The sequence below is a fragment of the Phallusia mammillata genome, chromosome 4 (genome assembly GCF_965637545.1).
Source record: "Phallusia mammillata chromosome 4, kaPhaMamm4.hap1.1, whole genome shotgun sequence".
Taxonomy (NCBI): domain Eukaryota; kingdom Metazoa; phylum Chordata; class Ascidiacea; order Phlebobranchia; family Ascidiidae; genus Phallusia; species Phallusia mammillata.
This window is the reverse complement of record NC_137255.1, coordinates 10,252,388-10,277,389: the sequence shown is the minus strand read 5'-3', so window position 1 is coordinate 10,277,389 and position 25,002 is coordinate 10,252,388. Positions and strand designations below refer to the sequence as shown.

Genomic DNA, 25,002 nt, shown 5'->3' with positions numbered 1-25,002 from the left:
TGTTGTTATTGTTCTGATCATTAATGTAGTAACTTTTTTGCACACAGTAACTTCATTTACCAACACAAAGCGAATCACATTTATTAAAAACAAAAAAGCCCAACAAACAATAAAACAAGGTGTTGTGAATTTTTTTGTAAATAAAGGTGTTTTCTAATTTAAAGCAAAATAATGGAAAGATTTCATTGTATTATTTTTAAAATCCCAAACGAGCACCAAAGATTATGTAAAAAAATTCTAAACTTGTTTTGCTCTTTGACAATTGGACTTATACACTATAAACAAACAATAAAAGCACCATTACATGGAACAAAAAACATTCTGCCGGTTTGGGGTATTTACAATAGCTGTTGTGGCTGTTTCCTTCATAGATTAAGTAAACTCATCTTTCTGGACAAAAAACAACAACAAATTTGGACGATGGAAAAAACTAACATGCTTAGCTTGGTTTAAAACAAACTACAAAAAATGTCCAAAATTACCAAAAAAATGCACATTGAAGGTGGTTGACAACAATACAGAACATCACTATGAAACATTTTCACAATGAAACAAAAACTATGAAAAAGAGAAATAATACACCTGAGCATTTGGGGAAGGTGGACAGAAAAATGCACAGAAAGGCATCATGGAACTTTTATAAAAACAGTATCTTCAAACATTAACACAAAATCATTACTTATAGTTTTAGATAAAATCTTCTTGAATATATATTTTTTCTGTAACATTTAAGAACCAAAAACTATAAAAAGTTGAAGATTTTAAAACCAAAGTTTTGGTTGGGGAATCAAACAGAAATAAATGACCCCCCTTATATGAAGTAACATTGCTGAACACACATACACAACCAATCACCAATTTTGTGCAACACAAAGAGTTCAAATAAATTAAATTGCTCACAATGAAATTGATACACCAAAGTGAATGGAACAAACGTCCCTACATTGCAGTTGTAATAGAAAAGCTATGGATTGAGTTGAAACAAAAAGTAGTTTGTGGAACTGATATGGACAACACAGTTGATAGTGATGTTACAAATACACTATTCATGTTGCACTACTTCAAGCAGTGATAATTTCAGCTTGAGGATTTCATTTGCAATTGCAGCATTTACCACTTAATACTTCATACCACACCCCACCCCTTTACAACTACAAATGTTATTTAATATTTCCCATTTTGCACATTACTGATCAAGCACAAGGAACAATTATTTCTGGTTTAAGTGTTATTTAACTGTTTGTTCAGGTTTTATGCCTAGTACATAGAAGCCATGTCTTAGCAATGCTTTAATCAGTTTAAAATCCCAAATCATAATTTAATAAAGTTTTTTGCATCAGTCAAAAGATAGTTGCAAAAAAGTGATAAGAACCCACAATTAGATGCTAATCACTAATCTCAATTTTAGCATTTTTGGTCATTTCAACATGGAGGCAATTTACAGTTAGACAGACAGTGAAAGATTGAACAGTCTCCATTGCCCAGCAATTCCATGGCCAGGCTGTACAGAAACAAGCTTTGGAAAACTAATGTTGAAGGTAGGATTAATGAAGATCTTGAAAGATTTCTTTAATAAGTGGCGGATAGGTGTGGCGCATTTCCCCCAGACTTTCCACAAGCAGCACATGATCAGCAACCAACTGCCGAATTTCAGTGAGCATCACAAGTAAGTGTGCAAACAACCTTAAACAACAAAACAGGTTATATATTGCACTGTTTAAATGGTTAGAGCAATCGTACTAAAAATGTATGTAATTAAATAAAGGCAGTTATGGTCAAGCACAATGAGGTAAGTTGGTAAATATGTTTTTTTGCATATTGTATATCCAAACTTTAACCTATGATTAGTTTGGGAAATAATATGGTACAACAGAAGAAAACCAACTATCCAGTAATTAATGATATACTGGAAAAATATCAGTATTCAATGATATACTGGAAAAAAATAAACCAAAACATGGACTTAAAAAAAATGAAAGTTGTAAACATACTTGTAAATGATGTACAAAGGTACATCTCTGGATTTTGAAGTTACGTGTTGGGTGATAAAAAATTTAGATGATTTAAACATTAAGGAAACAAATACTACTTTTTTAATTTTACAAACTTGCATTTCCAAATGTTTAAATGGAAATAGGTCAAATTCCACACATATATGAAATTTTCATAATGATCTTTTGCCAGCCTTTTTCAGGGAGCAGTTACGTCAATGTAAGGCTATCTACATACAGTACACCTTTAAAAAAAATTTGACTTTTTCATAAACCAAACCCAAAATTCGCCTTAACCAGCAGGTAAAACAGGTGTGTTTATGAAATATAACTCTGTTTTTGATCAAACTTTTCTTTAAGTTTGTGTCTTGCAAACCTAATCTTTAAAACTAGAATAGTGGTTTTCCTATATATTGCCAGTTTATATACACTACATCATATTTATACCATTTACCATATTTATAATGGATATTATTTGGCACCTACATTTCATTGGGTCCCTATCTTTTTCCTGGTACTTTATAACATAACTGTTTCTGCAAGCATAATCTAATGGGTCCCCACACATGTGCATATGCGATTTGGTAACAGTAAAAATAGGGCACAATCATTGTTAAACTGGAATAGTGGTTTTCCTATATATTCCATTTTACAGAAACTGTGCATACTTACGCACCATTTTACAGCGCAATATAACTAACATCGTAACATTTTAATTCTAACCAGTGAGAAAATGCTCAAGTGACTACTGAGTTCATGCATGAAGCAGAGGCATTTTTCCATGCATCACTATTGTCAATCACTCCCATTGCATCAGCTGTGCACCGAACGAGCACAAATTTGAAAAAAGACAGCATGTAAAAACATATTTGGGGCTGTAAGAGTAATTACTGAGCCGATTGCACTGAAATTTTTAACCGCCAACAAGGAGCACCCTATCCACAGCTGTTTAAAATTTCAGCAGGTTAGGTCTTGTATTTCTGACCTCATTAACATGTGAACAAACAAATAAATATTTGGGGGTAAAGGGGTGAAAATGGATATATACAACTTGAAGTTACAAAATACTTTAAAATACATTGCAATGTACCAATCAAAAAAGTATGAAACTCCAGAATCATCTGCAAGTATAGCCGATTTAAAAATTTCGCATTTTGGGGGGCTGTGGGTGAACCGAGGGATCAAACGGGGTCAAAATTCACATGGACCAACCTTTAGACCAATATCTATAATGTGTGTAAATTTGAAAAAGTTTAAACGATTCTTTCTTGACCAAAACATGGGAACAAATCCGCGTTAAGACGGAAAAAAAGAAAAAATAAGGAAAAAAATATATAGACAAAAACAATATGTGTCCCCTTCAGGTAAGGGGACCCATAATTACAATTTATTCCAGAGAGTACAAGGTATTTGTCAGATAATTGATTATAATATTATTAATTGATATGATTATTATAGAGTGAGTTGAGGGTAATGTGCAAGTCATATATATGATGTGGCTCTAGATCATGGGCCGGCAACCCCTGGCACATGTGTCCAGGTTGGCATGCGAAGTGGTTTAACATACCAAGCAATTTGCATGTTTATATCGAAGGAACAAATAAACTTTATTATGTTATTGTCCACTATTATAAACCACTATTATATAGAAAAAAACACATTTCTGTGTCTAATTGCAAATACATAAAAATTCACAGATGGTTTCTTATTGAAAGTATTAATTATTCACTGTGAAAACTAAATGCATCTATTCACAGCTTTATTGTGCAAAGTCTTTGCAGGAAAGACTAGACAAGGATCATATACAACATGCAGTACTCTTTCATTATTCAGTAGCTGAATCGAATTGACATTTTGACAAGGTTTGTGGTTAAACAATAAAATATTGTTTTTAAGACTTTTTTATGTCAAAATGAAAAAGCCATGCTGTGACGAAGACATGAAATTTTGTTCTTCACCATAATACATTAGCATGACCTAGTACATAAATCAGGTGCGATCAATAGTGATGGGACAATACTAAATATTGAAGCGAGTACGGATTACCAATTACTTTTTCCACACTTTGTGCTGTTTTTTATAGTGTAAACCTGCCTTCGGTATCGAACGTTGCTATGACAAAATATCTTTCCTAAATAAGAAAACTGAGACAAAATATTTCGATACTGAGTAAGAGTATCGATACCACTAAAATCATTTGATATCATCGATGTCGAGTACCGAGTACTTGTCCCATCACTAGCGACCAACAGTCTAATAATGTTGATTGTGTATGGCTAATCAGTTATAAAGCATGCACACTTCTAGTTTAAACAGTACCGTGTTTTGTTAAAAAATAGTCTACCTGGGTTTGTCAGGATGTGACAATGACAATTGCAACTGCAAGGCCATCAGAACATTAAGTTGGGCATTTTCAATTTTTGAGCTTTCTGATAAACCAGGTCGATCTAGAACACAAAATAAGTTTAAACTCTATGTAGGTTGCAAATTCATTTCAGTTGGAAAATTTGAAAAATACCTGCAGATAGAATAATAGATGAAAGAAATAAGGCCATGTCTGCATCATTAAGATTAAGCATTGCAATCTTTTCTGCAAATGTGAACTTTGTCTCAATAAGTTTGGCGCCAATTCCAAGCTGTGGAGGAAAAAATCACATAGGCAATAAAAAAACAAATCCACTACACCTGTGTGTTAAAGTCCTTTAAATATTTTATACTATTTTAAATTTTGTCAACTGTAAATTCATTTATTTTTATTCTGTTATATGCCTGTTTTTAGTTTTGAAACAATATAGTGTGGGTATCAGAGTAAGAAGAAAACCATTACATTTCAGCAAATGAGTGAAAATACGGATGTACACATCTTGTGATGGCAGGGGTGCCCAACCCATTGGTCGCCCTCGGACTGATATCAAGTCAATCGCGAGGATGCAGACAATTATATAAAATATATAGGTGTTTTGTGACACGTTTTTGAGGAATGTTGATGTACATTGATGACTTTATTGCAAAAAGTAATTATTAGAACATCCTCGTATGTTCACACCTTAAATTACTCAGTAGGCGCATTGTTACGTCACACAAGTAACAGTTGCAGTAGTAATTGTTACTTACCGGTAGTTACTCGTTTTTTAATGAAAATGATTGTTTTAGTCTAAACTTTTTTGTACATATTGTATTTTAAAGATTAGTATTAGATCAAGTTTACAAATGGCACTCATTGCAATGTAAAAAAACAACCTACTCAAACCACGATAAAATGTAAACTGGGCTGGGAAAAGTCATCCGTTGTTAATCAACTCATTATATTGCTAATTTGTATTGGAATGGTAGACCCCGAGAGTTTAATTACTTCAAAAGTCGATTTTGGGTCAAAAAAGGTTGGACACCCCTGTCCTATGGTTTTAATAACAACAAGCAAACATGTAGTAAATCAAATAGTAGTAGCAAATAACATCACTTTGCAAGCTTCAGAATATGTGTGTATCAGTTTTTTTTAATTCCCTGTTTATGGCTGACACAAAGAAGTAATGTTTTCTTTACACCGCTTGTACCAAAAAACTGCTTTGTGTTTTTTCTTAGGTTTTCTTAGGTATTATTGTCCCACTAACCTTTTTAATAAAATCAAATGTAGCATGAACATTGGATGCAGGCAAAAATATTCCACTGTCCATCACACAAAGGCTGAGCATCACAAACAGTGCTTCATAGCTCCCAAACTTAAGCAAGACAACCTGATTCCAAACATAATGTGGTAACAAATGAGTTAAAAATTTATAGTTTTTGAGGTGCTTGTTTTTTTACGTTTACGAATCATGAAAAAATAAAAAAATACAGACAATCTGTTAAATAGTTTATCGATTTTAAATGTTTAAAAGTATTCCCAGATTTATTAAATTTTGAACTGTATTATTAAATTTACATGAAAAATGTCATGTTTAGGAAAAGGATATTATCAAAAAATTATGAAGTATATAATTTTGTTCCCAAATAGTATGTTTTACTTCTTGCAAGTATAAACTGCACATAAGTCAAAAACTCAAACTATGTAGCTTAGCACTATCTTTACCTGATCACTCAAACAAAAGGAGGTAAAGTGTGGAATAGTTTTTGCAAACTCTGTTAACTCGCAGATGATTTGTACCAACTTCGTCTGAAACTTGTTAACAAGCCATTGCACAATATGGTTCCCAACAGACTAAAATAAAGAGAAAAGGGTAACGTTGCAGGAAAAACTTTAATAACGTAACAGTCAAAACCAAAAAGAAAGTTTTCAACAATTTTAAATGAAGGTAGAAAATGTAAACTAGTCCAAAACCTTTTTTATAAATTGTGCCAACTGTAAATTTAAAAGTTTCCTTTTACAAATTAATGCATGCCACAACAAAAGTGTCCTGCCTCAAATTATCCAAGCCTAGTATCAAGTCTCACTACTTGTCATATAACAAGGTAAAATGAAATTAACTTAACAAAAAAATGCAAGTAATTGAAGCAAACATAAGTGTATACCGATTTATTTTACCTTTACTGGGGATATATCACTTTCTTTTCCTTTTCTTTGCTCTAACTGTCGTTTAAATGCTTCTGAAGCCCCCATTAACTTGATTTTATGTTCAGGTGTAAGACCCATATTTAAACAGCCCCGAGAAGCTGTTTTCTCTTGGTCAATGTCGTTTAATACTTCCGGTTTAGTCCTTAAAACATTCTGAAATTTTTCATACAGCTCGGTAAAGTTTTTGCTGCCTTCCAGATTTAGGTTTTCGGAAGAACTCGAATTTTCTGAAACTCCTGAGCTACTGCTTCCAGGGGAAGACTCTAAACTAGAGGTTGGTCTCCAAGAGTCGAGATCAAACAGAGGAACATCTTGAATAAACAATCTGGTTGGAAAAGAGCCCAATTCCAATAAGCCAGGATATTTATCTTGGTCAAATTCACCCAACATCATTGGGTTTTGCATTTGGTTCATTGATTTAACATTCAGAAAATGTTGATCAATTTCTTTTGGACAGTTTTGGTCGGCAGTTAACTTTTCCAATGGTTGTTGTGAAAACACTGATGGTTCAATTTTCTCTGGGATAAAAGGAAGCATTGGAATATCATCAGAGGGTGGCTTTTTCACATTTCCTTTTATGGAGTGATTTGGAAATGCCTGCTCTGGAACACTCAACAGTTCATCGAGTGAAATTTGGGTAGAATGCTTTCCTAAACAATAGGGTAAAATAAGGAACATTAAATAAAGATCAGAAAATTAATTTCATGTGAACAAACTAGCTTTATTGTAGAATTAAGTTACTTTGTACATGGCTTGTTGTTAGTTGAACTGGTATGAGCAATTAAGAATAGTAAATCCAGATTATATGAACCTTTATGTATCCAAATCCAATGCAGGGTTTAAACTAGAAATGTAACGAAGCGGTCGAAATTTTGGTTTGGTTGAATTTATTTGGTAAAATTGCCCAATATTCGGAATAATCAACCAAATCATTTATGACATCACATGAAGTCATACGCAAAAAAAGTAAAATATTTTGGCCTACAGGCTAAAGCATGTTTATCCACTTTAAATCGACTGATACTATGCATATAAGTGGGTATATCACCGATATAAAGTATTATTTGGCCAACCCTATTTGGTAGTAATGGAATTTACAGCACACACTAAAAGTGCATATATACAAAAGAAAACAATATAGTTTTTGTGCATAAACTTGTACCTCCACTTTCCAAGTACCCATTTCCCACCTTTTGGATAAGTTGAGGATAAACAGCACCAATGTCCCCCAGACAGGTTAGGGTGCTTGCCTGCAATGCATATAGTACTTGTTTCAAAAATGTTTCAATCACATTTATCAGGCATTTAAGCCAAGCCAAAACCGTAAAGGTATTATGTCCGTAAGTGATAGATGGCACAAGAAACGAAACAAACACAAAAATGCAAAATCCAATATGTATTTCAAAAACCACAAGTGTGTATCCTTTCAGTCTGACAGATCAAATGTGATTTATCAAACTAGAAACCAGCATCTGATAATCACTGTCAATAAGAAATCTGCACGGATGGATTTCTTTGAATAATTTAATGCGGGGGACTTAGATACAGGCCTATTTTTTCTGCTGACTGCATTTGCTTGAAAAAACACTTCTATTCACAGACACTGATATAGAAAAAAAATCAATGTAAATCAGGTGTGGTCATCATTACCTGGCCTGGATTCATCAGCCTTTCTTCCCATTTTAAAAGAACTTTTGACCTTGTGATTGACACTTTTGATTGAAAGGATTTTGTGATGCTGTTAATCAAGCAGTGTAGTTTTGAGTGGTCAACTTGTGATTTACTGCACTCAGGGTTGCTGATTTTGGACTTCACAATGTCAGCTATGATTCTCTGCTTCTCAATTCGTGGCATCCGGCCGAAACGTATTGCTGTAAAAAAGTTTTGTGCATTATGCCAAAAGAACAATACTAATGATTATGATTTGACAAACCAACATTTGCAGAAAAAACTATTGCCTCAATCAGGTGATCAATATAAATCACAAGTATGAACATATCACTTTTGTACAGATCCAATTTGAAAAATATCAGAAAAATGGAATGTTGAAAGAATTTTAAATTCACCCAATCCAATGACAATAATAGAATAGTGGTTTTCCTATATATTGCCAGTTTATATATACTACATCATATTTAACGATGTATCACATATACCATTTACTATATTTATAATGGATATATATTTGGCACCTACATTTCATTGGGTCCCTATTGTTTTCCTGGCACTTTATAACATAATTCTTTCTGCAAGCATGATCTAATGGGTCCCCACACATATGCATATGCGATTTGGTAACAGTAAAAATAGGGCATAATCATTGATAAACTGGAATATAATTATGATTTTTAATCCGCACATAGCGTTCCCTGGCACCGTTAAGTTTCTACATACCAACAATACGATTGCTTAGCTGGGCTTTTTATGTCCAAAACCTGTTCGGAAGTTTCATTAACGCTTTGAGTTTGAGAAGTAACGTTACACAGGTTTAACAAGTCGTGCTGCGATGTCGCTCTGCGTTTCGAAACACGAATAGGTTGACCTACATTAACGTTTACAGCGCAATCTAACTAACATCATAACATCTTAATTCCAACCAGTGAGAAAATGGTCAAGTGACAACTGCATTCATGCGTGAAGCAGAGGCATTTTTCCATGCGTCACTATTGTCAATCACTCCCATTGCATCAGCTGTGCACTGAGCGAGCACAAATTTGAGAAAAGACAGCATGTAAAAACATATTTGGGGCAGTAAGAGTAATTAAAGAGCCGATTGCACTGAAATTTTTAACAGCCAACAAGGAGCACCCTATCCACAGCTGTTTAAAATTTCAGCAGGTTAAGTCTTGTATTTCTGACCTCATTAACATGTGAACAAACAAACAAATATTTTGGGGTAAAGGGGTGAAAATGGATATATACAACTTCAAGTTACAAAATACTTTAAAATACACTGCAATATACCAATCAAAAAAGTATGAAACTCCAGAATCATCTGCTTTAGCAAGTATAGCCGTTTTAAAAAGTTCACATTTTGGGGGGCTGTGGGTGAACCGAGGTATCAAACGGGGCCAAAATTCACATGGACCATCTTCAGACCAATATCTATAATGTGTGTAAATTTGAAAAAGTTTGAACCATTCTTTCTTGACCAAAATGTGGGAACAAATCCGCGTTAGATGGAAAAAAAGAAAAATATATACAGACAAAAACAATATGTGACCCCTTCAGGGAAGGGGACTCATAATAAGACTATTGAGTAGAATTGATAAGGTGTAATAAAAAGAGATTAATCCTTTTTTTCACACCATAGGTATAAAATCAATAAAGTGTTGACTCGTTGGCTTTGTTAGGAGTCAGGGATTAAAAATAAATTTACAAAAAATATAAAATAGCTAAATAGGAGGGTAATTATCAAAAGATTTTTTCAAAAAACACTTTTTTTATTTTTAAACAATACACAAAACAAAAAATCAGTTTACGCATTTTGGAAGTGACGTATAGACACACCTACTACATGATACATAAGTTTATTTGTTCAGGGTCAATATGTTTCTCAACACCCTCTTACAAATGCCCACAGGCAAATATCGTATTTTTCCAAAATGAATGAGGTATCAACAGACTTTCCTTTAAGTCAAACAAAGTTCCACAGTGTCAGTATATAGAATATTAGGAGAGCTTTGGGGGTTTACAATTGTCACACACACCACACCTCAAGTCACAGTCGTCACTGCTCAGTTGTTTGTTTTGTTTCATCATAAGCATCACTAGTCCCCAGTTACCTGTCAAGCTATATTGGGAACTCTAATGGGTAAGCTAAGCGTTAGAAGCAATGACTAAGCAGAATTTCAGGTACCTCTAATGTAATCACAACCACACAAAAGTCTCCCACACACACATTTAAAAAACCATTAAAGTTAATCTTTAATCAATAGTTGAAAGCTGATGAAAACATTTTCGCTGGTGGTCTTAAAGGCTATATAAGGCTCTAAGTTATGTAATATGAAATGCTTGTGTAAAGTGACCATGCTTTTGATGCTTTCTTTTGTCAACAGGTATGTTTGCACTGTCAGCAACAAACATAAAAATGGATAGGCACTGCTCTGAAACTTTAAAGGACATCTGTTCATACCCAGCACTATTACATAATTTTTAAAAGTATAATTGAGAAATATAAGAATAAAACAACACAGCATTGGTTGCAAATGTTTTGCAAAGAACATGTACAGCACAAAAAGCACCAAATTTGTTTGTCTCTCGACCCATATTTACCATTACTGTTAAATATAAAGAATAAAAGCTTATGTTGATTTGATAACAACCAACATGAAAAAATGTAAAACACTGACACCTTTTGTTGAATAAAGACCAATTGTTTTTGTACGAACAAATGTGTAAGTGTTTTGTTACAATAACCTGCCTATATGTGAAGTATGAGCTCTTTTACTTCCTTGTCCTACTTTACACATCATGTTTCATGTATTTGTATGTTTTAACATTATAGTTTAATTTTGGTTAAATGTTAGCATCCAGCCTGTTGATGGGTGTATTTTTTATTAAGTAGGCCACATCCATCAAACTCTAAATGGCACATGACTCATCTGAATCATTATGAAAATGTTATCTAGTAATTTCTTCATGAAGATATTTTTACGACTGGTTTTACTGCAAATTTAAAATATTAAAGACATTAAGATTTTAAAAGATTCACTAAACCTAGTAGAATGCAGTAAAATGCAATACCAATTCATAATTGTTTGAAATCATTAACATGAACGCATCATGATCACTGCATAATTAACCTCTTCCCAGAACAAAAATAGCACAAACATGATCGAAATGCAGTATTGCCAGAAAATCTCTGACATTCAAATATCAAATGTTACTTTTTTCAGGGTACACAACAAAAACTCAAGACTAGCTTTGTCATAATAATTACCACAAAAACATTTGGATAATCAGACTTTTTTATGGTCACACCATCTCCAGAAGTGTAAGCATTTTGAATGAGGAATAAACTGGCAAATACAGGCTAATTAGGAACATACTGGCAAAAATTTATGTAAAACACAACATGCTTTTTTCTCAGAAGTTTTGAAATTTGCTCAGTCACAATCAGGTTCATAATAATTCATAGTACGTATTTCTTTTTACAAAAAAATAAAACTGTACTGTAACTGCAATGTTTTTCAATGTCATGTTGCATCAAGGTAGGCTTATTGATTGTACCAATATTTCTAAACCCTTTAAGTTTCATTAACCACCAACTCTGTGCACATGTTTACTTTAAAACAAATATTCAAATTTACAGGCTTGTGGGTCATAAAAAAGTGGACAATCAGCCCTTTTGGTGTATATGCCAGTTTGAACTAATCAATACAATTTTTTGATTAAAATAAACAAACTGACTGAAATGGTCATTTGGTAATTATCTTCATTTTTATGTCATATTCAAATCCATATGAGCAGATGTTGTTTGCAGCTTACACCCTGACAAGCTAATCAATAAAGTAGTAGTAAAAATCATTTGAAGTGGCATCTGTTTTGACATTATGTGCAACAGTCAATCATTTTCTCACCTGGAGCAAGGATTTGTATGCCACCCTTTAAAACACTTACATGTGAATTGTTTGAAAAAAGTTACTATGTATACAATCCGTACCAATCGTTTTCCAAAATGGCTGAAACAGACGGGCTTAAAAATGTTTTGAGAAACATTAAACCACTTTTTAAAAGTCAGTAATCTTGTACGGAGGAAACAGGCACATCCCTCCTTTCAACATAAAACTGATGACGTTTTTAAAAAATTACTCAAAAAATTTGTAGATTTCAAATCCCAAAAATTTGTACATTTTAAATCCCAACTATCTGAATCTACTAGTTAGTTTCATTTATACATATCAGTTTCAGTTTACACCTTGTTTTTCAACTTTATCACTTTATGTTCACTTGTTTTGGTTGTTCTAATTTTCAACAATTGCAACTGTGCATTTAGAACACACAGCGAGATGTTTTCTCCATTAGGTACGTTTGCATGGGATGTACACATACATGCATGACCATTTTTTAGACCAAATTGTCAAGGTAAGAATTACTCCCAGCAGTTTCTGTTCTTTCGGTTTACTCAGTCTGAACCAATATGCTTCGAATTGCCCTTTCCTAGTGACGACCTAGTATTGCCATCTGTCTGAACAGGGAGGGCTGACTTTTCAGTGTTAGAGTAGCATTCAAAAAAGCACCGTTTTTAAAGTGTCAAATTCAAAAACTTTTTACCTTAGTTGTTTACCTTTTTACATTAGTTTTTTACCTAACAACACTTTTCTACTACAAAAAAACACTAGAAGGGTGGCTTAGAACATATTGACATTGCATATACACCATAACCTATTTTAAAACATTAAAATATTTCCCACATTTATTTTATATTGGGTCCCATAACATCCACTGTCTTTTATAACCTTGGCTGTTTCTGCAAGCAGAAACTTATGGGTCCCCACACATGCAAATTTGTAAATAGTGCATTTCATGAGATAAGTATGGAAAGTTTTGGTATCGTAAGGTCAAACACAGCAAAAATAAATATGCTGTATGGAGTACAAACTATTCAAATTTCATTTCATTCATACATTTTTCAAGGTGTTTTTATTTTGTGTTATATCTGAAAAAAATTCAATCAATTCCAACATTATTGTTTAAAAAATGGACCCATTTTGGGGGGCTAGTGGGGTAAATGTTTGGTTGACAGGGTGGAACACAACAATCAACAACTATAAATGGCACACTCCATGAGTTGTCTAAATTTCATCCAATTCAGACATTGTTTAAAAAAATTACCCATACTAGGGGGCAAGAGGGGTAAATATTGGAACTACAGGGTTAAACACAACAATCGACACCTATAAATGACAAACTCTGCAAGCTGTCCAAATTTCATTTAATTCCAAAAATGTTTTCAAATTTTTAGTGGTGGGGTTCTACACCCAAAAAACTGGTGGGGTTCTACACCCAAAAGTATAAAATTTGAAACCACAATGACCCAAACAACAGTCCTGTAAAATTTTATCCAAATCGGCCAATGTTTAAAATTCTGACCAATAGAGGTGTTACAAGCAACATTCGTTAACGCTTCTGACGTCATAAGGCCTACTCATGTGCAAAAACATCCACCAAGTAATGCACAAACACAAGTATCATATGTTCTGTTGCCTTAATTACACTATTACACTACAGAAATTTTCTGTTTGTGGTGCGCATCAACCTACAAAAATGTTTTACATTTTGGGGTCTAGCGGGGTAAACACTGGGGGTATCAAGTCAAACGAAGTAGATGGCACATCTGCATAACCACATTTACCATCTCTGAAAGTTTCATCGAAATCCATCAAACATTTCATGGCAAAATGGGGTGGACAAACTTCAGGGAAGAAAAAAAGAAAACAAAAGAAAAAAACAAAAACAAATCGAGTAAAATCAACATGTGTCCCCTTCAGGGAAGGGGACCCATAATAACTTTTTGCGGTAAAAGGGTGAATCCTTCTTAAAGTTACAATGATTAAACACATTGAAAGGCATGAATCAACAATCTTGTGGAGCATGTGTTTTTTATATATATATATATACGTTAATTCAACATTTTGGGGGCCTAACTATCTAACCTGCATGTAGATGCAAACAAATTTGAAACATTTTTCCTGGCCCAACAGGAGAAAACCACTCTTAGACACAAAAAAATATGTGTCCCCTTTGCAAAAGAGGAGCCATTACTAAACAAGCAGATATATATGCAAAGCTTACCTCTATTTTTATAGAAATAATCCCAAAGCAAAACCAAAAACATAAACCAAGTAGGTCAAAAAAAATCCAGCCCTACCATCATGGGACATTCCATTATTGATGCATTTTTGATATCGGCAGTGTTGACATTTGTTACGGCTCTTTACATCAACTTTGCACATTTGCTTGCATTCATCATAGACTAGTTTCAATCTTACAGTTCGCCGAAAAAATCCCTGAACACCAAAAATAAATTCTTTACTGAAGCAGAACAGGATTGGTTCAGTTTTTGTTACAATATATAACTCAAGTACAGCTGGAGGACATCCTAGCCCAGTGGTCGGCAACCTTTTAGGCGACACACGCCAATTTACTTGTTATTTCCACATGTTAATGACCTCGCGTGCCAACGTTTTTCTAAATAATAGTGGTTCGTGTCAGCAAGTAGAAATAATAAAAAGAAAGCAGAGTGTTTTGAGCATGTAAGGCTAATTTTAAAACAATGGCATGATAAAAACTCAAAACAAGCTGTGTAACAGGTTAAATCGTTACTTCAATATTAACACGCAAATCTGTTGGCATGCCAACCTTGGCAGACTTGCCAGGGGTTGCCGACCCCTGTCCTAGCCCAAAACATAAAAATTAACTTCATTAAAAACATAACTGCCAGAGAGCTATGTCTTGTTTATTTGGTAATAGTTTAGTATGAAATATATGAATAAGAGGTAGTTAAAGTTTGCTGATATCTGTATATATTTGCATTTAAAGAGCTAGATTTATACCTTTTTATCAGGAACATGCCAAACTGATGCTTTGCAATACATAGTAACAAATGTACACATGTAAAGATAGATCCAATGAAAGCCATGCTAAAGCATCAGAACTATTGATGCAGTTTTGCATCAAAACAAATTAGTGATTGGATAATGCTCAAGGCAGAGAAACAGTTTCGTTGAGCAAAAATAGAAAATAGTTAGAAATGAGTTTTTTATCAGCAGTCTGATAAAAAAGTAGATACCAATAAATAGGTTGCCAAATATTGGCACTGATCATTGGCTGAGCAATACTAATAAAAATTGAGTACTGTCTGACGCAATTCATACTTATTAAAACAAATTTCTGACAACTAAGGCACAGAGAAATTATGTCAAAAGCCTTAGGAAATTGTTGTGCTTGCAAAAATTTATGATTAGCTGAGGGAATAAATTGCATTGATTCTGAGAAGTAAAACAGCATTTATAACTATTACGGTACCAAGGGACTGTTTACAAACAAAATTTTGTTTGGTAACCAACCTTACACCCTTCACATGCATGCACACCATAATGGAATCCTGAAGAAATATCTCCACATATCTTGCATGCAATTTTCAGGTCAGTTGAATTAACTGAAAAAGTGGACACAGGTTATCTTATGTATGCATGGTTTTTCAGGATAACTTGATAATATTGTATTTTTTAATAAACCAATGCAAATACTTCCGTAGGCATCTTACTAGTTTAATTTTTAACAAAGCAAGCCAAAGCTAAGCTTAAATTTAAAAATTCTGTTCCAATTTATACTAATTGATTAATTGTTTATTGTTCAAACACTGCAAAGTATAACAACATCAATGCTATTTTTTAAGTGGTGGTCACTGTTACAAATCTTTTATGGCATAATATAGTGTACATGTACATATATATATATATAAAAGCAATATATACTAAAAAAATATGTTTCTTAAAATATGCTGCCAAATGAATTGATTGCACTCATGATATTACAGTTATATATGTATATATATACAACAAAAATGTAGCCAAACACCAAAGACAAAAATAGTGGAATACAATGTATAAGCACTAAACCAGTGGTTCTCGAACTTTTTTATTGTCGGACCAAATGGTATTTTTTAAGTGTGTAGGGAGCCGCAAAAAAACGAAATCCTAAGAAAATCACTAAAGATTATGACTTTGAAAGCTAAAATAGCAATGTTTGTTGGTTTTCTGAGGTCTGGTGCGAGCCACAAAATAAGAATTGGGAGCCGCATGCAGCCCCGAAAACCGAGTTTGAGAACCACTGCACTAAACTATACATCACATATATATATACCCATTAAATTGGATTTTCTTCGCTTTGAATTGCGTTTGGGATTGGTTGACTTGGACTGCTCACCAGAAGGCTCCTCCTCCTCCATAACAGTAGAGTCCTGTTCATGACTCATTGTGTCATGTGCAAGTTTGTGAAAACTTATGTTTCCATATATATTTCAAAATGTGTCCAACTACAATGGTTAAAAAAAGGTTTTTAACAAATACGCAACAAAAACAATTTCAGGATTACAGACATAAATAATAAAATATTATCTAATTTGATTTTATAAATGAAACTCATTTCTTTTTACTCCATCCCATCAATAAACCCAAAAACAATGCATAGTACTAAACATCACATCATGCTGCGTAGTACCACATTAGTGCATATAAGATTCATGGAAATATACTTCACCAGACACCAGACTATGTTAAAATTCAATCACAAACTTTTAACTTAACCCAATCCTAAATTTCCTTTTCATCAAGAATAGGTTCAGAAATCTAAAAAAAACTTTGGTGTTTACTTTTAGTTAGGTCCTTTTTTCATTCAAGGCAAAAAAATGGAAAAAAGGGATTCAAAGCAAAAAACAAATTATGTCAAACTTTATACTATGTATTAACCACTTGTTAATCATTTGCTTAAAAGTTCAACTGTTGCCAAATGCAACTTGCAACAATCATAAACCTAGTCTAATTTAACAAGAATGATATTTATACACTAAACAAAAAGTGTGCAATTCTTTACATTCCAACATTCCAAGCCCAGTCAAACACTAATAAATCTAACTGACTCTCATCACAAAATTAAAACATATCGTACACGGCGCAACTTTTGAAAAGATACTGCAAAACAGTTAACCAACCAAAACCTACTAGAACTCAAAAACGCAATCGTAGCAAGTGGAAACCTTATGAAAACATTGTCAATTTGCATCTTTGAAAAGCAAATTGCAATACAGAGCGTCTGTGAACTTAGAGACTGTGTCACTGTGGTCACTGTGCTGATCCACTCTGTCGCGCTTTGTTGATTGTTCCGCCTCATTGCTCTCAAGGAGTCATGTGGGGGCGAGACTGAAGTTGGTGGTCGCACATGAGTGATCTGAGCTACAATCCTGCTTTGCTAATAAAAGTGGTTTTCAACCTGCAAAAAACAGCGCAATGTTTTTTTGGGGGCACCCTCCCCCCTTGGAAAAAAGAAAAACGCATAAGGTCGGAAAATCCGCAACTTAAAATAAAACACGATAAACATTCACACAGTGTTATACAGAAGCTAACTTATTCATGGCCCATAAAGTAAAGATGTCGTTGGTATCCACCCCGTTAAACGCACCTAATACAAGCTGTAACTGTAACAGAACAGGTTGAGGTTTTACAACAGTTTAAACGAACCGAACATTATTACTTAACAATAGTTCGGTAACAAGCATATTATTACGTCATTGGTGGATGTGTCAAAAAGCCATTATGTAATATCTTCACTGTATCTGTGGTTACATCTGATAAGGTTTGTTTATGTAAATCCCACTTCCGTTAAAAATCGTTTGCCAACCTACAACATATTTAAGTCATAGTTAACATGGTGTTTATTGTATTTTATTGTTACTTTGGGATTGGCAAGAATGAGTAGGACAGTCAGATGATTTTTGTTCTGAAATACCGTTTCCCGAACGGCGATGTGACGATAGTATTGTCCTCCCCTGTAGTTTTTCGTACGAACGCCCACGGACATCTCCCCTGTCCCCCAGGATTTTGCCGGTAATTCATTATCAAAGAAAGAGATCATTATAATAACCTCGTGAGTAGGGCGATTATTTTTTGACCTAAAAAACGTAAAATTTTGACCTATACCGTATTTACTCGATTGTAAGCCGCCCTCGTTTATAAGCCGCCCTCAATTGTAAGCCGTCCTCAATTGTAAGCCGCATGTTGAGGTGTTAAAAAATAATGTAAGCCGCCCTCGATTGTAAGCCGCACGCTGGAATTTTAAATACGATTGTTTCTTAACACATCTTTCTGTTGTTATCTGGTATGACTATTTGCCCATATCTGTTAGCTACGTTGATAACTGTACCCAACAGAACGTATATCGACGTATAATCTGTACACGCATACATGTTTTGCATACATGCCGCAGAGACGAGTTTGTACGACTGTGAACATGTTTATTAAAATATATGGATTGGCGACCGTGGCGAAAATAAAACTCTTTTACTAAATATTTAATTTTCAAACTGCTCTAAAAAAGATGTTGTGTTACTAAAAAGAGTTTACCAGCCCCGTATACGCGTCAGACTTTTTGTACGCCTATCGTGTGCAAACCAGTGTTTCATACCGGAACGGAACGAAACGAAATAACGTTATTCGTTCTGAGCCAATTATTTATTTCGTTATTTCGTTCTGGACCGATATTTTGATTTCGTTCCGGTCTGACCGAAATAAATTTATAACGGTATTTTTCGGTATTTCGGTCTAAACAGAAGAACATTTCTTTATGGTCTTTAAGCGAAAAAAGAAAGTTGCAACACACAAAAATTATTGTAGGTAGTTGTTACGTCACATAACATTTGTCAATGATGGTCAAACGAATGTAAATTGTAAGAGCTTAACGGCGCGAAATTTTCAGCAATTGTTTCATGTCAAATGTTCAGAACGAAATACCGGAATAAAAAATAACGGTATTTCGTTCCGTTCCGGAATTTTGAATTTTTTTTATTTCGGTATTTCGTTCCGGTATTTGAGCCAAAAATTATTTATTTCGTTCCGGTATAACGTTCCGTTCCTATGAAATTCCTATGCAAACAATGCAAAAAAACAAGTACCACAAGCGTCACAGTATGGATTATGACGTAATAAATAGGCAAGCCTGATTTTCACACTGGCAGGTCAACCTAAGCATCAAATATTTTAAAACAAAAACATGCAGGTGATTGACGGCCGTTGGTGAAATAATTAAGGATATCGATTGTCGATGCGGCCGTATTAGCGAAAAGGTTGTGCACATCTGAAGTACAGGCAGCAATTAAAGTGAGGTTCACTTTAAACCAGAAGATATCAAGTTACAGGCATTACAAAAATCCCAGAAAAGACTGCTTTGCTAAAGAAAACATTTTTCATGCAGTGTGAATAATATACAAAAGCTTTAGTTGGAAACAAACTTAAAGTTTGTGGTACCATGCAGCACATGTATATATTTCAGTTTATATACATCAAAATGACACCTTTATAAAAAATTACATTTATGTTTTTGCTGTTCACCTGCATTCTTTTTAATTCGTTTTTGCGGCTCCCTATACACACTTGAAAATCTACCTTTTGGCCCCGATAATAAAAATGGTTGAGAACCACTGCCTTATATGCTTTGTCAGGAATATCCCGTGTCACTAGGCCAGGGCTGTCCAACCTTTTCGGCCAAAGGGCCACATGCGATTTACGAATGATTGCGCGGGCCACTTGAGTGTTACTGCTAATTTGGAATCTTAGAAATAGCTGTCTTATAATTTTTAATTAAAATCCTCATGCCGAAATTCTAATCTTAGAAATGTGTATTATCCTAGTTTACAGTTATAAGAACAATAAACACACCAAGATATAGTTAAGTCAACAAAGTTTTTCCCACACGTCGACATTTCAATGTGAAGTTTGGCACTGTTTTTCTCTAACAAGTTTGGCAATATTCGGTGAGATGGACGATGGAGCAATGCGCAGCGATTTTTCCATATGGCTGTCAGAAATTACTGAGCTTACAGGGGATTTATTGTTTCTTGGAAAGTTCTGTTAGCGTTACTTGCTTTTAGTTTCCTGTTTGGCATAATCTATATCACTGCAGAGTGCGGAAGATGTTTTTTTTTGCTAAATGCGTTTTGCGCAAGTCTCTGATACCAGGTGTATCTCAATGAACCAAGAAATATTACTGACTGACTCTTGAAGCACCAGTCAGATTGTGACGTAATAAGTAGAAATTGTGATGCGTAACAATGCGCATTGTGACGCAATAAAAGTAACTTGAACAGTTGTGTATTACTACTCTATTAACAAAGAAATAAAGCAGCAAACAATAAATGCCAAATTTTCGGAATCACCATAAATTACGTAGGCGATTAAGTTGCCAATATGAGTCATTTCAAAAAATACCACGCGGGCCACTCAAAACCTTCCGGCGGGCCACATGTGGCCCGCGGGCCACGGGTTGGACACCCCTGCACTAGGCTATATAGTGTTCAGTTTCCCCTACTGCATCCTCATTACTTTGAAGCAACGATACTTCAAGTGATGTGTTACGTGCTTGTCGGCCAACATTACTTCCAAGCAATGGCGTCGATTCCCGGGGTGGCGTGCCTCCCCACTATGAAATAATTATGAAATAGAAAGCCAGTATGAAATAGTTATGCTCCCACCCCAGAAATTGCCTGGTCGTGTTTATATTCGTGCATTACAGATATGTGTTTCTTTCATTGAAATGCGCTCTTTCCAACAGTCGGTATATTTCGAGCAAGTGTAAAGCAAGATACGCGAAATCCTTATTGTTTTTGAACCACGCATGTCAAAAACTGATTTTGCGCTACTCGCGTCAGCGATTCGTCAAGTTTGCTCCGTCAGAACAAGGCTGAACAGGACTTATAACATAACAATTGCAATTTTCACGTTTTTATGTAGTCTGGATGTTAGTTGGCAGTTGGGGATTATATTGTTACATAGCGTGTTCCATTTCCAAGTGGGGGGAATAAAATTGTAGCGACTAACCATGTGCGCAAATTTCGTGTCGACGCTGCATCGCCGATTTGATACTTCTGCAAAATTAAACATGTAAAATAAACTGACACAGATCTCTGTTAAGTATCACAAGCCACGTTTGCGTTTAGGCGTTATGTTACCTCTTGAACCACTACTTTTTACGAATAAACAACGTTACTAAGCAATGAGATACACTTTTCCTGCCACTAACCAGATTACGCTGCTGTGATTACATCATAACTCCGATTTCTGAAGTGATTTTCATAGGTGTCACATGCATCCGAGAAAATTTTCATAGGTGTCACATCCGAGAATGCGAGTACAGAGTAATGTAGTAATGTATGTCCGAGATCCGCGAAAGCCATTTACGAACTTTAACGTGTAACGTAGTGTGACCCACGCCAAGTTGTCAAGAATTGTTATTGGGCAAAAGTCGTGGGAATAAAACAATAACGCTACGAGTACGAAACATACCCAAAAACTCGATGCTCTTATTGTCACAAAAACAGGCGACCCAACAGAATGTTTAAGTGACCTACATATAGGTTGGGAAACAGTGAATTATGGCATTACATCGGGCAAGGGTTGAATTGATCCGTTTAGGTCAGGGGTTCTTAACCAGGGGTGCACGCACCCCCTATAGGGGGTGCGGGAATGCATGTATAAAAATTAAATTACAATGTTTTTGTTATTTAAGAAATTACAGAAGGGGGTGCGAAAATTGGTTGGTAATTTGAAAGGGGTGCAGCAAGAAAAAAGGTTAAGAACCACTGATGGTTTAGATAGATTGTACTTTTGAGCTTTGCGGGTGTTCAATGTTTAAGGCGCTTTTGCCATTTTAACTACATAGTTTGGCATTCTACTACGTATATCCTCAGCGAACCTAAAATTTCATAAAAATGTTGTTGCATTGTTGAAATTTCACATTTGTAAAGACGACGAAATGTTAACTGAAAAAAATTGGCTTGGTAGTGTATTTCTAATTTTGAGACACCAACACCATTTCGACTTTGCGAAGTTTCTGGGGTGCCGTTTTTTTGATGCCGCTTTTTTATGGTGAATCCAGGCATATTGACCAAACGAAGCATAATTAACGTCGTTTACCATAGACAAGCAACAAAGATAATGGCTAAATATTCAAGAAAAAGACTATAAATATGCACATCACTAACTGCAATATAGACAGGTTTACAACAGCATTGAAACTAACTACAATTTGTAGAAAAAAAGACAAGAAGAAAACGTTTGCCAAGTATTTTTCAACCCGCTTTATTACATCACTTATATGTGGGAGATAATTCAAAGCAAGTGCCACAGCACCTTGCGGGCAAACGAACTTCAAAACATCAATACACGAGTAGAGTAGGTAAAGCGTGTCAGTATGTTGTAACCAGATACTTTATGTATGAGTTTATTCTTTAGAGTTTATTCTGCTGATTATTAAAAAAATATGAAAATGTTTAAAAGTTGGTCGCAGTTTACATTTGGTTACTAAAATAGGTCGCGAGATGAAAGAGATAGAAAACCACTGCGTTAGCCAAACGATTAGTTGTTTTGCTTTTTTACCCAAGCGGAAGTTTAAACCCACATTACAAATACTTTTGCTTCCTCTTCCTGTTGTTTTGCTAAAATTCTTCCTAAAGGTTACCATTTAGAAAAAAAATGTTCTTTTGTATTACATCTAAGTATTGTTGTTGCCTTGATGCTTAGCATTCTGGCCCCGTTTCCTATTTGTCTTTTGATTTTTTTAATCCCAGTAAATAGGCACAGTTGTTTTAAAAATGCTCCACAGATCCAAACAAAAGATCAACTTTAACTGTTGTCTTGAATGTAACAGGAAACGAGTACGGCATGTCAAAAGAGTGAAACAACAACATTAACAATTCATTTTTTACTTATAGCCGTCATATAATAGGGAAAATCCAATATTACGTTAGAAAGTATACTTGTTAATTACCATGGTGTTATGTTAAATAAGGCATAACATTGGACAAATATCAACAACAAAAACACTTCAAATACGCACATCACGAACTACGACAGACACGTTTACAACAACATTTAACGTAAAACATTTTTTTTTCAAACAAAAAGTTTAGTGGACGTGAGAACATAACAACGTTGGCTAAGGAATGAGTTGTTTTGCTTTTTAACAAGAGGAAATTAAAATTCAAACGCTTCAAAAATGTTTTAGAATCGCTCGATCTTACGCACGACCGCCTTCCTTCCGTTTTCAAACGTTAACATCCCGAAAAAAAAAAACCAACTGCAATACATGCATGTTGTTAATGCTTGGGTTCTAGTCCCATTTCGTGCTCGGTTTGTCAACTTTTTTGATGCCAGAGAAATAAGTCTTGTAATGATCTAAACCAGTCAAAGTTTAATAAATATACACTTGCAGGGATAGATTACTATATCAAGTAATTATGTACACGTGCACGACCGGGGCTATAAAAACAACACTAGATACGTAAACAATGCAGTTTCCCTCTTGTCCCTACCTGTCGGTGCCCTTGAAGGGCTTATGTCTTTCTGTCTTATTTGTATTCAAATTGTGCCGCTGTTAAATTGTAAAATAATGAAGAATGTATAGGTGTCTTATCTACTAACTACTGCACCTGTATTCCAAGTAATAAATCAAGGCATGCAACTGTTCGCGCACAAGTACTTATACCATTCTTTGCTCTTGTCTGTAACGTAACAAACCGCTTTTGGATCGTACTTAAGCGTTGTTAATCCGTTAGACCAGTGCTCCGCAACCTTTTTACACGCACGTCACACCATACTAGCTTTAAATGTTGGGCGGCACACCCGAACCAAAGATGCGATTTGAAATTTTTCGAAAGACTAAAAAAGCATTAAGCCAGGGGTCTTAAACGTTTTGAGGGCCAAAAACATTTTTTACGTTAGTAAAGGGCGTACTATTGTAACTTTTTTGAAAAAGTAATATGAATAAAAATATCATGTGCTTAAAAATGTTGTGCGTTTACGTCACGTGCATAAAACATTTGTAATGCAATAAACTAAAAAGATATACAGTGTAGCAAACTAAAAACAAGTGAATTAAACTACTATGTGTGAAACCAATGGCATACAATGACGAAACAATTGAAAAATATGACGCAACAATTGGAATTGCTGATTTTCAACAGGAGGGACTATTTCCATCACAGGATTAAAACGTCGCATTTATTTCTAGCCATCACTAATAAAGAATAATTGTTACTTAAAATCGGTGGTCTGACAGGTTATTCCGCCTGAGGTAAACACCTAAAATTTAAAAGTTAGTTATAAAACCCTCTTAGGGCCACACCGGGCCGCGTGTTTTGAAACCCCTGCATTAAGCCAATATAAAGTATTTTATAACGTAATAAAACATGAATGTGTGTGAGTAGTGTAGCTTTGGTTTGGTGTTGTGAACTTTATCATTTGCTATAATGATAAAATACAAAAAACAAAAATGTACGCTTTTGCGGCGGCACACCCAGCATCGATTGCGGCACACCGGTTGCGGAGCACTGCGTTAGACGAGACACATTATTATTACTAAAATCCATTCTGCAGGAGTTGCACAAGCTTTAACGTATTACGTATCAAAAAGTTCCATATGTTTTGTTGAAGTAAAATACCTTCGCGGGCCAGATAAAATGACGCCGAGGGCCGGATCTGGCTCCATAGTTTGGTGACCCGTGATCTAAACAAAACAAAGGCACACGGAAACTTTAAAACGAATCGTCGTCTCAACAAAGCTGTCAAGCTCTCATAATCTTTCATAGCAAAGTCTGGTGGAAGAAGGATTATCGTTTTACAAAAGTTGAGATAACCAGACAACAACATCAATTGAAAAATATTTTTGTACATTATTGGCCTGGTG

At 34.7% G+C, this 25,002-nt stretch overlaps 1 protein-coding gene across 3 annotated transcripts; it reads right to left on the bottom strand.

The window, feature by feature from the left end:
- Positions 1-51: 51 nt before the first annotated feature.
- LOC145222777 (peroxisome proliferator-activated receptor delta-like) lies at positions 52-16,882 on the bottom strand. 3 transcript variants are annotated; one of them, XM_080088978.1, is made up of 11 exons: positions 16,414-16,882; positions 15,615-15,706; positions 14,417-14,555; positions 8,194-8,414; positions 7,706-7,793; positions 6,514-7,193; positions 6,061-6,189; positions 5,603-5,725; positions 4,510-4,627; positions 4,336-4,438; positions 52-1,683 (listed from the first exon to the last, which is right to left on the bottom strand). In XM_080088978.1, exons 1-11 carry the CDS (start codon positions 16,523-16,525, stop codon positions 1,545-1,547), a joined length of 1,944 nt encoding a protein of 647 aa, XP_079945104.1. In that variant the 5' UTR covers positions 16,526-16,882; the 3' UTR covers positions 52-1,544. The 3 variants fall into 3 exon arrangements, with proteins under 3 accessions (XP_079945104.1, XP_079945106.1, XP_079945105.1); XM_080088980.1 differs by lacking the exons at positions 14,417-14,555; positions 16,414-16,882 and having other exon boundaries at positions 15,615-15,680; XM_080088979.1 differs by lacking the exons at positions 14,417-14,555; positions 15,615-15,706; positions 16,414-16,882 and adding an exon at positions 14,341-14,409.
- Between the last annotated feature and the right edge of the window lie 8,120 nt (positions 16,883-25,002).